Consider the following 15,851-nt stretch of genomic DNA (forward strand, 5'->3'; position numbering starts at 1 on the left):
AACTTTTAAGCACGAAAAGTCTGAATTAAAAATCTAGGTTGAAAAAGTAAAGAAAAGTACAGCACTAGATTCCCTCTTCAGCTTTTGATATTATGGGTTTGGATTATCATATGTTTCATGAAGTCCAGTAACAAATTTCCATTTCTAAATCCTTCTGGCAAAACTCATCTTCTTTAAAGGTGATTAAATCAATTAATCTTGCAAGTTAAAAGGACTTGTGTATGCTCCATTCTCCCAGCATGATAGAGAACAGGCTGAAGTCCTATGTACATTGCTAGTAAGAGTTCAGGAAAAGGCTCATGCATACCTGCAGATGATCAGTTTAGCGCTCAGAAAAACTTAGCAAAGAAACATATTGTGGTTTCTTCAGATGACAGGATCATAATTCATTCAACTTTCCCCACCCTTCATACGAAAAGGCAAAAACCCCACAGGAAATGTGAGCATTGACATTTACTACCAAGGATCAAAAAGCTACTATTTTGCCAGAAATGGAAAACAATACAGCTAATACAGTAAATACAAGTAATTTGCTGAAAGCAATAGGCTACTCAACTAGCCAATGACACAATAAGTGGGTTTTTAAAGAAACTTCTGATGGATGGCAAGGCAAAAACATATAATGTTTGGATTGGCAAATATCCAAAGAAATAAAATGAGAACTAAGGAAAATGTTATAGAGCCCCTTTGCTTCAATTTACAGATTATGCCCAAAAGATTTACACTAAATACTAGTGCCTTTAACTATACCCTCTTTGCTGATTTCCAGGTTGTTAAAAACTAGCTTAAAAGCCATCTAGAAAGCATGACTTCTTTGCTTTCTAAAAATGCTAAAGATTCTTTATCATTCTGTATTCAGTCATGAACTCAGCTGCACAAGCTGAATGTAAATATTTTATAGGCCAATATATCACAAGAATTCGTGAACAAGAATACAAGTCTACGCAAGCAGTCACTAAGAATGATTTTTATTTTTATGAATGAAAAAGAAGCCCGCATAAACATTCTTTATTTAAAGTTTAAAGTGCAAAAAGACTGCAAAACAAAATTGGAACGTTTTGTTTTATATGTCAATATCTTGTAAGAGCGTGATAGCAAGGAATCTAGCTTCCATGATTCCCAGGACAACAATTTTTCCTTTGCATTAAGTACATAAATGAGATATACTGCTACTGACCTAATCCTAGATGCTAAAATGTACAAGAGCAACAGCTTTCTGGAAAACTTAATTTAAAATTATTGTGGTAACAAAAGCCCTTTACCTAGCAGCCAGCATCTACAACATATATGCACAGACAGACTATGTAAACATTATATCTACATACACATATATACTATATATATTCCATTACATAAAACGATAGAGTTGTCTTCCACAAAGCTGTTAAGAATATTTTGGAAATAATTCTGATATAATGATTTTATCCTCTATCCTTGCTTTTTAGGGTCTTCAAAATCTGTGCACATTACAACGTATTCAATATTAAAGTTAGCAGTCTTAACAGCATGATGCCAGCCTGAGGCAAGCCTGAGATGGTAAGTTTATAATTATAGAATTAAAAGTTATCAAAACATTAAAATATATCAGCTCTTTACTTTGCACTGTATTTAAAAAACAATTGTTTTAGTGATAAATAATAGCTCAGTTTAATAAAGCACCTTGGAGGGAAGAGAATGCCTCCTGAGCTGCATCTTGAATGCTCCTTCCTTCTAGTGGAAGGAAGCGGGCAGTGATGCCTGAAACCCACTGGTAGCCACTTAGGGATTTTCCAGAACATTCTAATGGCTTACCTAAAAGAATGAAAGGAAATCAATCTGATTACAAAAACAAAAGACATCAGAGTAAGGTTTATCAAAGAAAATCTTTTAAACTGAATTGTCTATGCTCAGGAAGAAAAAACTTTTAGAGCAAAATTATAGATTATTAGATCATCTTCAAAAATGATTTATAAGCAGTAAGATACAATACAACTATTAAAAGTAAATGTGCAGCCATCAGCGTTTCCAAATGGAACCTGACAAAATCATCTCCCACAGATTTTCTCCAGAATACACTCGTTTCTTAAAAATTGCTTTATCTACAGTATTATTTGTCCATCTCGCAATTTCACTAGCTATACCGCCTAGTCAATGGTAGTTAGGTGCCTAACCTGCTAAGGCCCTTTTGGAATTCCAATTAGGCTCCATGCCACATTTTTTGATGCCTAAATATCTTTGAAAATGTTGGCTGCTAGGAACTCAGAAGTCAAACTATCAATTTGAAAATGGGACTTGGGCACTTTTGAAAATATTACTCTAAGAATATTTCTTCAATTAACAACTACAGGAAATAGGGGGAGGCTATTTTCTGCATCTTACTTGAACACAACATTCTCCCATGTTGCAATGGTTGCATATTCCCATTAATGCAAGGTGGAGTTATAATTTATTTCTAAAATGTACATAATGCCTTATAATGTGGAGGAAGCTGAAGGGTGAAATTCTGGCTCTATTGAAGTCAATGGGAGTTTTACTATTGATGTTAATGGGGCTAGGATTTCACCCAAAGTCTCTTGTCTCAGAGCTACAGTCTAAGGGCGTGAATCTACAATCTCCTGCATGTATAGTTCAAGCCCTGCTCTGCAGATATCTATGTCTGTGTACCATATTTGCAGACTGCAGATCAGATGCAGATACAAATTTTGTATCCATGCAGGGCTCTGTGTATAGTACCACTGCTTTTATGTAAGTGAATGCAATTCCTTGACAGAAGTAACTATTTGCAGGAACTGGCTCTAATTCAGATAAATAAGATTCAGAACATTACAGTTCAAATACTAGGAGGCATGGACATGTCATCAAGGAGGCGTTCAACACTGGTAGGTTGTACTGCTCATTAACACTAATGAGAATTACATGTATGAATTCACCAATGTATAAATCTAAGTTAATCGCTTCCAAATAGAACAGCCTGAAGTCACTTCTCAGCATAGAAGCTGCATAGACACCAAATGAAATTGTGAAAGTAGTCTGATTGAAAAGAAAGTTGTAACAGTACCACTTTCACATTCCAGCCACAAGAGAAAGTACATAAGGGACTTTTTGGTACACTGAAAATTGAGGCAGAGCAGGCTGTTATCTTATATTTTTAAAAGATGCAAGGACTGGGGAGGAGTATGTGTGATTTTTTCTTAAGTCACCATAACCTTTTCTCCAATCCAATTAATTGAAGGTTAAATTATAAAACAGATTAAATTACATGGACAGAGGCGGTGCTGTGAAAACTTGGTGTTTTCTCTTATAAAAAATTGACAGGGCTATCCTCTGAAGAAGCAGCATCAGTCCTGGAATTAATCTCAAATGCATAAGTATAAATACTGTATGTGATCACCCAAGATGATCTCCTTGTGCAGAAACAAAAAGTTTCTCCTTATATGCATTATCCCAGATGCATTTTTTCTTCAGACTGTCTGGACAGCAAAAATATTACAATTTTTTTATAATGTTTAATATTATGTTCCACAATAGTATATGAAATAAATATAACCCCTCTCCTAATGACAGAGCGATACGCAGTATTCAAAACTCACTGTATTGCAGAGAATTATGTTCCAATGATTTCCAGATGATAGGAGGGGTTTTCTGTGGTCCATCTGCCTCAGATACAGGTGGCATACTAATCTCATTACAGCTTACTTCGCAAGAACAGCTACAGATCATAAACTTGTCTGAAGATTCCACCTGATTGAAACAAATATTCTGACATAAGCAAGTGAATATTGTGCTAGGCTGTGGTAAACTGTCATGCTGAAACCTTAAAAAAAAACCCTTAAGATTTTCATAACAAGGAATATTAGCACTAAACGGAAAGCAACAGGAGTCATCATTATCTGGACCGCAAAATAGCACAATACACTATGATATTGCTGATGTGAAGTATGGAATAACACAGATTCAGCAACATAAAACAACAGATGTAAGGACTGATGATATTCAAAGTAACAGAGACAAGACAATACTGTAATAAATAAAAGTTATACCACCATTATCCAGTACAGATATACTTTACCAGAAATGAGGGATTCAGATATTCCAAAGCCACAAGGAAAAGACGGTTACTCACCTTTATAACTGCTGTTCTTCGAGATGTGTTGCTCATATCCATTCCAGTTAGGTGTGTGCGAGCCGCGTGCACGTTCGTCGGAAGATTTTTACCTTAGCAACACTTGGTGGGTCGGCTGGGTTGCCCCCTGGAGTGGCGTCACCATGGCGCTTGATATATACCCCTGCCGACCCAACCGCTCCTCAGTTCCTTCTTGATGGCTATTCCGACAGTGAGGAAGGAGGGCGGGTTTGGAATGGATATGAGCAACACATCTCGAAGAACAACAGTTACAAAGGTGAGTAACAGTCTTTTCTTCTTCGAGTGCTTGCTCATATCCATTCCAGTTAGGTGATTCCCAAGCCTTACCTAAGCGGTGGGGTCAGAGTGAGATGTCGCAGAGTGTAAAACTGCGGAGCCAAAGGCTGCGTCATCTCTGGACTGCTGAACCAGGGCATAGTGAGAGGCGAAGGTATGGACCGAGGACCAGGTAGCTGCGCAACATATCTCATGGATAGGCATGTGAGCCAGGAAGGCAGCAGATGAAGCGTGAACCCTGGTAGAGTGCGCAGTGACGTGGCTCGAGGGGACATGAGCCAAGTCATAACAGGTGCGGATGCATGATGTCACCCAGGATGAAATCCTTTGTGAGGAAATGGGTAGGCCCTTCATACGTTCTGCCACCGTGACGAAGAGTTGGGGTGTTCTGCAGAAGGGCTTTGTCCGCTCGATATAAAAAGTGAGTGCTCTACGGACATCTAGGGAGTGCAATTGTTGCTCCCTGCATGATGAATGTGGCTTCGGGAAGAAGACCAGAAGGAAGATCTTCTGGCTAACATGGAAGGCCGATACCACTTTGGGGAGAAAGGCCGGGTGTGGTCGCAACTGCACCTTGTCCTTGTGGAACACAGTATATGGAGGGTCCGCCATGGGAGCCCAAAGCTCGGAAACTCGTCTTGCCAATGTGATGGCCACGAGGATAGCGGTTTTCCAGGACAGGTACAGAAGGGAGCAAGTTGCTAACAACTCAAATGGGACCGACATAAGTCTGGTAAGAACCAGGTTGAGGTCCCAGGTTGGGGCGGAGCGGCATACCTGAGGGTATAGGCACTCCAAGCCCTTGAGGAATCGAGATGCCATAGGATGTGAAAACACTGAGCGGCCATTCTCCCCTGGGTGGAAGGTAGAGATGGCCGCCAAGTGTACCCTCAATGATGATACCACTAAGCCCTGCTGTTTAAGAGACCAGAAGTAGTCCAAGATGGTAGGGATCAAGATCTCGGCGGGAAGAATGTTCTGCTCTCCGCACCAGCATGAGAAACGCTTCCATTTGGCCAGATATGTTGATCTAGTGGAAGGCTTTCTGCTACCCAAGAGTACTTGTTGCACTGGGGCAGAGCAACGCAACTCAGACTGGGTCAACCACTTAGGAGCCATGCCGTGAGATGGAGCGACTGTAGGTCTGGGTGGTGAAGTTTGCCGTGGTCCTGAGTTATCAGGTTCGGGTGAAGAGGTAGAGGGATGGGGTTGGCTATTGACAGGTCGAGCAACATGGTGTACCAGTGCTGCCTGGGCCACGCTGGAGCGATCATGATCAAGCGAGCTCTGTCTCTGCGTACTTTCAGCAGGACCCTGTGGATGAGCAGGAACGGTGGAAAAGCGTAGAGCAGGTGAGTCGTCCATGGTATCAGGATAGTGCCCGCTATCGAACCCTGGGAGAAAGGAACAGAATATCTGGCATTTCCTGTTCTCGCAGGACACGAAGAGGTCTACACGGGGAAATCTCCACTTCCGGAAGACCGAAAGAATAACATCTAGGCGAAGCGACCACTCGTGAGAAAGGAAGGATCTGCTGAGGCGATCTGCCAGAGTGTTTCGAACCCCCGGGAGAAAGGACGCTCCAACTATATACAAGAAAGATATCGAAGAAACTACGAGTAGCTAGGGAAGTGGAGGACAGCTAAGCCGCACTCCACTGTTCCAACGACCGACACGGGCGGTAAGAAGGAACTGAGGAGCGCTTGGGTCAGCAGGGGTATATATCAAGCGCAATGGTGGCGCCACTCCAGGGGGCGACCCAGCCGACCTACCGAGTGTTGCTAGGGTAAAAATCTTCAGACGAACGTGCACACGGCATGCGCACACCTAACTGGAATGGATAAGAGCAAGCACTCAAAGAAGAACTTATAGAAACCATCTAATCTGACCATACAACTTTCCCAAAATAATTCCTAAAGCATATTTTAAAGAAAAATTTAAATGTAAAAATGGCTGATGATGGAGAATCCACCACAAACCTTGTTAAATTGTTCTACTGGCTAATCATTCTCATCGTTTAAAACACATACCTTATTTCCAGTCTGAATTTGACTAGCTTCAACTTCCAGACATTGGATTGTGTTATACCCTTTTCTGCTAAATTGAAGAGACCCTCCTTTAATTCTTTATTAATTGAGTCCCATATCGGAGCTCCACCATCTTGCCCAGGATCAGTGTGAGAGTGACAAGCCAATAATTACCCAGGTCATCCTGTTTGCCCTTTTAACATATCTGCACAACATTAGCTTTCTTCCAGTTTTCTGGGACTTCTCCTGAATTCCATAGACTTATTGCAAATCAACATTAATGGTCCAGCAAGCTTCTCAGCTATCTCTTTTAACTCTTGAATGCAAGCTATCTGGATCTGCTGATCTAAAAATGTCGAGCTTTAGTAGCTGCTTTTCAACATCCTCCTGAGATACTACTGATAAGGAAAGGATAGTGGTACTATTCAAAGGCAGGAGGGAAAATAGAAAGATAGAATTCAATAGTTATCTCTGACTTAAAATATTTGACACTGAGGTCTAGGAAAGTATAACAGGAAAGTTAAAAATGTTCTAGTGATTGACTGGTTCACTTCAAAAAATGAATGTATCCTAAAAATACTCACTGGGCTGATCTAGTGAGTCCACAAGCATCATAAACACCTATTAAAATCCACAGCAGTTGGATTAGACCATGGAAAACAGCACCTTCCAGAATGTATAAATTAAGGGTTTGTCTACCCTCTGATTAAAAACACATGGCTGGCCTGTGCCAGCTGACTTAGGCTCACAGGGCTCAGACTAAAGGCCTGAGCCCAAACGTCTGCACCACAATTAAACAGCTCCTTAGCCCGAGCCACGCGAACCCAAGTCAACGGGCACGGGCCAGCCATGGTTTTCAGTTGCAGTGTAGACATTCCCTAAGGGTAAATTCTTTTCTTGTGTTGCTCAGTGCACTAGGAGGAAAAAAATGCAAAGTGCCTACTCCTGTACCTTGACATAACTAGCACTCTCTTGAACATTGTGAAGGACATCCTAACTAATGTATCTGCAAGTGCTCCGTAGACCCAAGGAAGCATAACTAGTTGGCTTAGGGTCATGGCCAGGCCCCAATACACCTTCATGCACTCTGTGTTCAACAGCAGATATTGGATGGGAAGAAAGAGTGTGCATAGTTCTCATTTTATGAGCAAAGAACCATTGTACGCTGAGTTTTTACCAAGTCCTCCTGAGACACCCTGTTCTGTATGGCATGGTGACTCCTAGAGACTTGGCTTTGCTAATACTGCTCCTCTTCAGCTAAACACTGCAATGCTGAGCTAGGGTAGAATTTTGCCCATAGTCTCTGACTGAATATTACTATAAGCATTACCTCCATATGCTATTAATTCATCTGCTGCTCAATGGCCCATAATTTAAAATGATTTTTTCCTACAGTGTGCAACTTATGCAACTATGTACATTATTGCATTTTTATTACACACTAAATCTACAAAATGAGGAAAAAGCAGAATAAAGTAAGATAAAAAAGGAATACAAAAACAATATGAACAATTCTGCAGTTTTCTAGCATGAATTAGAATCTGGTGAAAATATCCTGTAAGCATGCAGACAATTACACATTATATATTGAAATACATACATCAAACTACATATAATCAAACTTAATTTGTGTAGTGAAGCAGTCAAAACTTGTAAATGCCAGAATTACGGTTATTGGTTTAACCTTAAATTGGCTCCTCTGTGCATCTCACCTTTGAACATCTGGCCCCTTCAAGGTGTCTCAAGTTAGGCATCCAAAAACAGACCAAAAATCAGTAGTCACTTTTGAATATTTAGGTCATCATAATTAGCCATATAATCTCCTTTTTGTATTTTTCCTCTCTCCTAAAAAAGCCCCTCCAAACATGTATGATGTAGTTCATTCCAGTCTTAAAGTGCTCTCTTTAAATTATGGGGCTGATCCCTAGCTAACTCCCCCTGCCCCCGCCACTGGCTTGGGTCAAAAGTCTGCATTGAGAACTCAACATTTACATAAATGTCTGGCTTCACTGGGGAGTAAAAGGATCCAGCTAAGTGAAAGCAGTATGTTTGGAAATTCTCAGAAAAGGTTAAATTACAAAAAGGTCATTATCTAGGAGAGGAACCTTAGCCCCTGGCTGCCTCTAAAAAGGCTCAAGGGGAATTTAGCAAGAACTGCAAACACTAAAGCTATGCTCTAAGAGGAGCTGCCGCTCTTTGATTGGACCTCATTTTATTCATTCCTCCTAGGAAGGTGTAAAAGACGGGGCAATAGTCTATTTTATGGGAGCCAACTGTACATTAAAACAAGTCAACCAAATGTAACATAATAGTGGAAAGATGAAGGCTGCAACTAAGCACAAACAACATATGCACTCCACACATTACATACCTTACAACATATTAGCATCCAACTGCATCTATATAATTTCCCATTAATTGAACAAATTCTACCATTTCTGTGGGTAGTTCTGTTTTGCTGTTGCCTATGGGGCTACGTGAGACCCACAACCCCTCAAGCATGTCTAGAAAATAAAGGGGTAGGATTCTCAGACAGCATGTAAGTAACACTCAAACTAGATTGCCCCTCCATGTGCAACCATATGGGAAACAGTGATGTTCCAAGAGCTGCCTCCTTTCCTGTATGTCTATAAGCTGTGCAGTGCAACCAAGCAGAAAAAGGTATTACTTTTCCTGCTAGCATGTAATTAGTTTTTCATTAATTTACAGTTGCTTTCTCTGGTTAATTTTAAGATAGTATGTATCATGAAACAGGCATTTAGTATTGGAACCACAGTGTGTGCAGGTAAAAACAGTGTTGTCATGAAATTAGCCAGTGCCTTGATGGCCTGGTTGTGCCCCTTCCTTCTACCCCTTATATAAGCATGTGCACAACCATCATAATACCAGTGTCAATATCGTGGTGGTGGTCTTGGTTTTGCCCCCAAAACAACTTGTCACAATACTTTCTCTTCCTTCTCCTCCAAAATGTTGAATTTCTGCTCAAAAAGAACATGATCCTCTACCAGTCGGAGGTTTCATGATCCATTATGACTATGAATATATAATTAGAAAGGAACAAATTCCCCCTTTCCAATGATATAATCCCTTTGTTTCCAGCCTTTGTAGATGATAAACTAGCTTCTTTAAAGTCACTACCTTATAGGTAGAAAGCTCTTTTACGTGATTATGAGATGTTTATTATAATTTTCCTCTGTTTCCAAATCCTGTATGGTTGAATTTGTGGTATGAAGGCATTTTACAAGTGAAGGGATATAAAAACAGTACCAATTGTATTTTTAATAACTCTCTATAGCAGTGGTGGGCTACCTGCGGCCCACCACTTCCTGCAGCTCCAACTGATTGGGAATATAAGAACATAAGAACGGCCATACTAGGGCAGACCAAAGGTCCATCAAGCCTAGTATCCTGTCTACCGACAGTGGCCAATGCCAGGTGCACCAGGGGGAGTGAACCTAACAGGTAATGATCAAGTGATCTCTCTCCTGCCATCCATCTCCAACCTCTGACAAACAGAGGCTAGGGACACCATTCCTTACCCATCCTAGCTAATAGCCATTAATGGACTTAACCTCCATGAATTTATCCAGTTCTATTTTAAATGCTGTTATAGTCCAAGCCTTCACAACCTCCTCAGGCAAGGAGTTCCACAGGTTCACTTTGCATTGTGGGAAGAAGAACTTCCTTTTATTTGTTTTAAACCTGCTGCCCACTAATTTTATTTGGTGGCACCTAGTTCTTATATTATGGGAACAAGTAAATAACTTTTCCTTATTCACTTTCTCCACATCACTCATGGTTTTATACACCTATCATATCACCTCTTATTCTCCTCCTTTCCAAGTTGAAAAGTCCTAACCTCTTTAATCTCTCCTCATGTGGGACTTGTTCCAAACCCCTAATCATTTTAGCTGCCCTTGTCTGAACCTTTTCTAATGCCAATATATCTTTTTTGAGATGAGGAGACCACATCTGTTTGCAGTATTCAAGATGTGGGCGTACCATGGATTTATATAAGGGCAATAAGATATTCTTCATCCCTTCTTTTCTAAAAGCCTGTTTGCTTTTTTGACCGCCCCTGCACACTGCATGGACGTCTTCAGAGAACTATCCACAATGTCTCCAAGATCTCTTTCCTGATTAGTTGTAGCTAAAATTAGCCCCCATCATATTGTATGTATAGTTGGGGTTATTTTTTCCAATGTGCATTACATTTATCCACATTAAATTTCATTTGCCATTTTGTTGCCCAATCACTTGGTTTTGTGAGATCTTTTTGAAGTTCTTCACAGTCTGCTTTGGTCTAAACTATCTTGAGCAGTTTAGTATCATCTGCAAACTTTGCAGCCTCACTGTTTACCTCTTTCTCTAGATCATGTATGAATAAGTTGAATAGGACTGGTCCTAGGATTGACCCTTGGGGAACACCATTAGTTACCCCTTCCATTCTGAAAATTTATCATTTATTCCTACCCTTTGTTCCCTGTCTTTTAACCAGTTCTCAGTTCATGAAAGGATCTTCCCTCTTATCCCATGACAACTTAATGTACGTGAGAGCCTTTGGTGAGCCCCCTTGTCAAAGGCTTTCTGGAAATCTAAGTACACTATGTCCACTGGATCCCCCTTGTCCACATGTTTGTTGACCCCTTTCAAAGAACTCTAATAGATTAGTAAAACATGATTTCCCTTTACAGAAACCATGTTGACTTTTGCTCAACAATTTATGTTCTTCTATGTGTCTGACAATTTTATTCTTTACTATTATTTCAGCTAATTTGTCCGGTACTGACGTTAGACTTACTGGTCTGTAATTGCTGGGATCACCTCTAGAGTCCTTTTCAAATATTGGTGTTACATTAGCTATCTTCCAGTCATTGGGTACAGAAGCTGATTTAAAGGTCAGGTTAGAAACCATAGTTAATACTTCCGCAATTTCATATTTGAGTTCTTTCAGAACTCTTGGGTGAATGCCATCTGGTCCTGGTGACTTGTTACTGTTAAGTTTATCAATTAATTCCAAAACCTCCTCGAGTGACACTTCAATCTGAAACAATTCCTCAGATTTGTCACCTACAAACAATGGATCGGGTTTGGGAATCTCCCTAACATCCTCAGCCATGAAGACTGAAGCAAAGAATTCAGTTAGTTTCTCTGCAATGACTTTATCATCCTTAAGTGCTCCTTTGTATCTCGATCGTCTGGGGGTCCCACAGGTTGTTTAGCAGGTTGCCTGCTTCTGATACACTTCAAAAACATTTTCTTATTACCCTTTGAGTTTTTGGCTAGCTGTTCTTCAAACTCCTCTTTGGCTTTTCTTATCACATTTTTACACTTAATTTGGCAGTGTTTATGCTCCTATCTATTTACTTCACTAGGATTTGACTTCCACTTAATAAAAGATGCCTTTTTATCTCTCACTCCTTCTTTTACATGGTTGTTAATCCATGGTGGCTCTTTTTTAGTTCTTTTACTGTGATTTTTAATTTGGGGTATACATTTCAGTTGGGCCTCTATTATGGTGTCTTTGAAAAGTGTCCATGAAGCTTGCAGGGATTTCACTCTAGTCACTGTACCTTTTAAATTCTGTTTAACTAACCTCCTCATTTTTGCATAGTTTCTCTTTTTGAAATTAAATGCCACAGTGTTGGGCTGTTGAGGTGTTCTTCCCACCACAGGAATGTTAATTGTTATTATATTATGGTCACTATTTCCAAGCTGTCCTGCTATAGTTACCTCTTGGATCAGATCCTGCACTCCACTCAGGACTAAATCGAGAATTGCCTCTCCCCATGTGGGTTCCTGTACCAGCTGCTCCAAGAAGCAGTCATTTAAAGTATTGAGAAATTTTGTTTCTGCATTTTGTCCTGAGGTGACATGTGCCCTGTCAATATGGGGATAACTGAAATCCCCCACTATTATTGAGTTCTTTATTTAGACAGCCTCTCTAATCGCCCTTAGCATTTCATTGGCAAACTGTGAACCACAGCCAATGGGAGCTACGTTCGGCAATGCCTGCAGACACTCAATGTCAGCAGAATGTTTCATGGCCCACAATCAGATTATCCTGAAGGGCTGCGTGTGGCCTGCGGGCTGCAGGTTGCCCACCACTGCTCTATAGCACACACTTTTAAGTAAATCTCTAAACACCCTTTCTGTAAAATAAGCATCATACATATACTTCACGATGGCATGGTGTAGAGTATGAAGATTATATGAGCATTTGCACAGGATCACCTGCAGAATTCTCTTGTGACTCTGATATTTATGAATAATACAAGCAACACAAACTTAAACCAAATAAAACCTTCGTAACTCCCACCATTGTCTTCTTTCTCTTCTAAATATATTAATATCGATAAGGTTATATGTATGTGTGTGTGTGCACATGCATGCGTATATATTATAGTCCTATCAACATCCATTTACAGATATGGATATACTGAATATAATTACATATATTTACACAAACACCTGTTCATCGACATTCCTTTTGGAAATAACTGTCAAGCTGTAGGAATTGTCTGATGTCACTGTAAAAACACAAAGGACTGCACAAACAGTTATGCAGTCCTGTTGATTGCAAGGCTTAGGATAAATGGCAATGCTTTTTCAAGGCAGAATCCTGGATTACTCCAACAATGCAGGTAATCAATCAGTATCAAAACCAGCACAGGTGCAGGCTTCAGCAGAAGCATTAGGTGTGGGACCTGGCACTAGCTTGAGCTATGGGCTCAATGCCAGCATAGGCAATGCTGCCAGATCCCTGTTTAGTTGCTGTTTTCAGAGCTATTACAAACACTGGCCTGCCATTACTGCCTACAGAGAAACTAATCTGCCTAGGAGGTTGAAACTTGAAACAGAGGATGAAGAGACTGCCATAAAGGCACTGACATTCTACAAATGATCTTCCCTTCTGTGTCTGTCCATTTAAAAATAAAAAATAGTATAGGATCTTTGTTACCACAAAATAACATCATGCTCTTTCACGTAAACAATATATTTTTTCTATTAATTATTGTATCTCTCCCTTTTCCCCATCCACTATGGTATGATATCAATCTAATTTTGGCTCTGAGCCTGCAAACACTTATGCATTTGCTTCACTGTACTCACGTGAGTCGTACTGACATAGGACATGAGTGATTATGAAGCCAGAAGAGACCAACATGAACATCTAGTCGGATCTCCTGTATAATACAGACTATAGGATTTCCTTGAATTAAATTCCTGTTTGAACTACCACATATCTTTTAGCAAAAATATCCAAACTTGATTTTAAAATTTCCAGTGATGGAGAATCCACAGAAACCCTTGATAAGGTTTTTCAGTGGCTAAGCAAAAGCATAAGTGTTCCAAAGTCAAGCACATGCATACATGTTTCTAGGTAGAGGCCTTTAGTTTTTAAGCAGGTACCTTATTTTATGTGTCTAAGGCTCCATGCACACATCAGTAGCATTATATGAAACACCAGTAACCACCAGACTCTTGGTGTTTGTCTTGTTAAGAAATTTAAATTCTCCATCACAGAAGCAGGTGCAGTAGCTTGTTGCTACCAAAATTTAAAAATGAGTTCTCCCATTCAATAGCAATCAGAATAGAACATGGCAGAGAACTCAAAAAACATAAGGAAAAATTATGATAATCTCTTTGTTCTGTGCTTTCTAAGTTGATCATATTGCTTGTTAAAACAAACATATTGAGGGGGACTACATGCAGCTTCTTTCAGTTTTTCATGCACTGTGTAGGGACACGAGAAATTTATTCTGAAATATCAGGGTATTTTGTTTTGTTCAATAAAAGGTTCTTGATAAATATAAAAGGACAGAAAAAGAACTATTCCTTTTATTGGAGAAATAGAGCAATTTTGGGTGGAATAAAGTAGAGAGGATATTGTGCACTGGCAGGCCAGATGCCAGCTCTTACCCAGGCTGCAGGCAACTAGCTAAGAAATGACAACCTCGCAGCTTGAGACCAGAAAAGTCACCTATAAGTTAGTTTTGCTCAAAACAGGCATTAGTCTTATAAGAATGTTCAGATTCTATGAAATGCTTGTAATTTTTGCTGCATGCATTAATTAATCTCACTTCTAATGTCTGTATTCCATGCTGTAAGAAAATAGGTAAGTTTTGCTTTATAACTTTGAAAATGTTTGCTCTAAATTTATTAAACAGGCCTGGGAATCATCTCTCCTCCTAACCTTGGCCCATCCAGAAGGACTATCAAAACCACATGGGCCATCAAAGATTATCATAATACAAAGGATTGGTTAATGGCCTTATTGCACCTGGGAAATACTACCTGCCCATCCTGTGGGCTTGGAAGCTGAATGAAGGAAATAAAAAAAAGCCACAGGAAAATTTTCCATCTTTTTGGCTGTTGAACTCTGAAGGGCCAGAGATTCTGAACTGAAGCCAGAGATCCCCAGGGGCTGCCTCCTGGGTTCACCCTGAAAGACACTTTGTATTGACAGATCACTACAATCCTGTCACTCTTTGGATTTAGAGTGTAACTCGTATGTGTGTATGTTTGCTTGCTTTAACCAGTAAATAATTCTCATTTCTTTTTCCTAGCTAATAAACCTTGAGATAATTTATTACTGGATTGGCTACAGATGTTGTCTTTGGTGTAAGATCTAGGGTACCAACTGATCTGGGTATAAGTGACCATTTATCACGAAATCCAGTTTGTCTGGGTGGCAAGATAGACTGGAGAGTCTAAGGGGACTGTCTATGGAGTTCACTTTTGTTACTGGCTTGATAAAAGCTAATTACAGAATACACCACCGGTTTAAGGTGCCTGCCCTGTTTTTGACAGTCTTCCCTAAGGTCTGCACTCACAGGCGTGAGCCATTCCTTATAGCATGATAGAAGAGATGCCTAATGTGCTCACTAAGCTCTTCAGATAAATCAGTGTACATTGAAAAGAACTTCCACTTCATTTGAAAGAAAGGTTTTGAAAGCATACCTAGAGCCAGAGTTGGTTATGCTTTTAGGATGTGGAGACAGAACCTAAATGTGCTGAGGGAAAGAACATGACATTCAAAAGTGGCAGACTGTCCAGATGAAAGGCCAAATGGGCAATAAGACACAACACTCTATGGACATAGATTGGGTTTTCCTGTTTTCCCATTCCCCAGGATATGCCATTGACAGTCTGAATCCAAAATGAAGAAGTTTTAAGGATTAGGTGATATTTTTAACACTCAAATAAATGCAAAGCTCTTTTTTCAGCATTTTCAAAGTATTGAAAATGAGAAGCATGATCAAACGAAGATTAGCAGAAAATATCATGCTCTAAGAAGCTGGACAGAAATGGTTTATCTAGATGTAGTTAAATCAAATCTAGGATGCAGGATTGTACTTCTTTAGTGAAGATGATATTTTCCAGACACATTTTCTAGCATTTACAAATATATCCTCAAATTG

The 15,851-nt window shown here is 39.8% G+C and overlaps 1 protein-coding gene across 7 annotated transcripts in view; it reads right to left on the reverse strand.

The window, feature by feature from the left end:
- The window catches only part of DPH6 (diphthamine biosynthesis 6), a 382,018-nt gene that overhangs the window by 213,104 nt on the left and 153,063 nt on the right, over window positions 1-15,851 (reverse strand). For all 7 annotated transcript variants that reach the window (XM_030559373.1, XM_030559372.1, XM_030559370.1 and 4 more), the window contains exons 9-10: window positions 3,570-3,720; window positions 1,660-1,791 (exon numbers count right to left, since the gene is read on the reverse strand). In XM_030559373.1, coding sequence (XP_030415233.1) covers window positions 1,660-1,791; window positions 3,570-3,720 — 283 coding nt within the window. The remainder of the gene's footprint in view (window positions 1-1,659; window positions 1,792-3,569; window positions 3,721-15,851) is intronic.

The sequence above is a fragment of the Gopherus evgoodei genome, chromosome 4 (genome assembly GCF_007399415.2).
Source record: "Gopherus evgoodei ecotype Sinaloan lineage chromosome 4, rGopEvg1_v1.p, whole genome shotgun sequence".
Taxonomy (NCBI): Eukaryota; Metazoa; Chordata; order Testudines; family Testudinidae; genus Gopherus; species Gopherus evgoodei.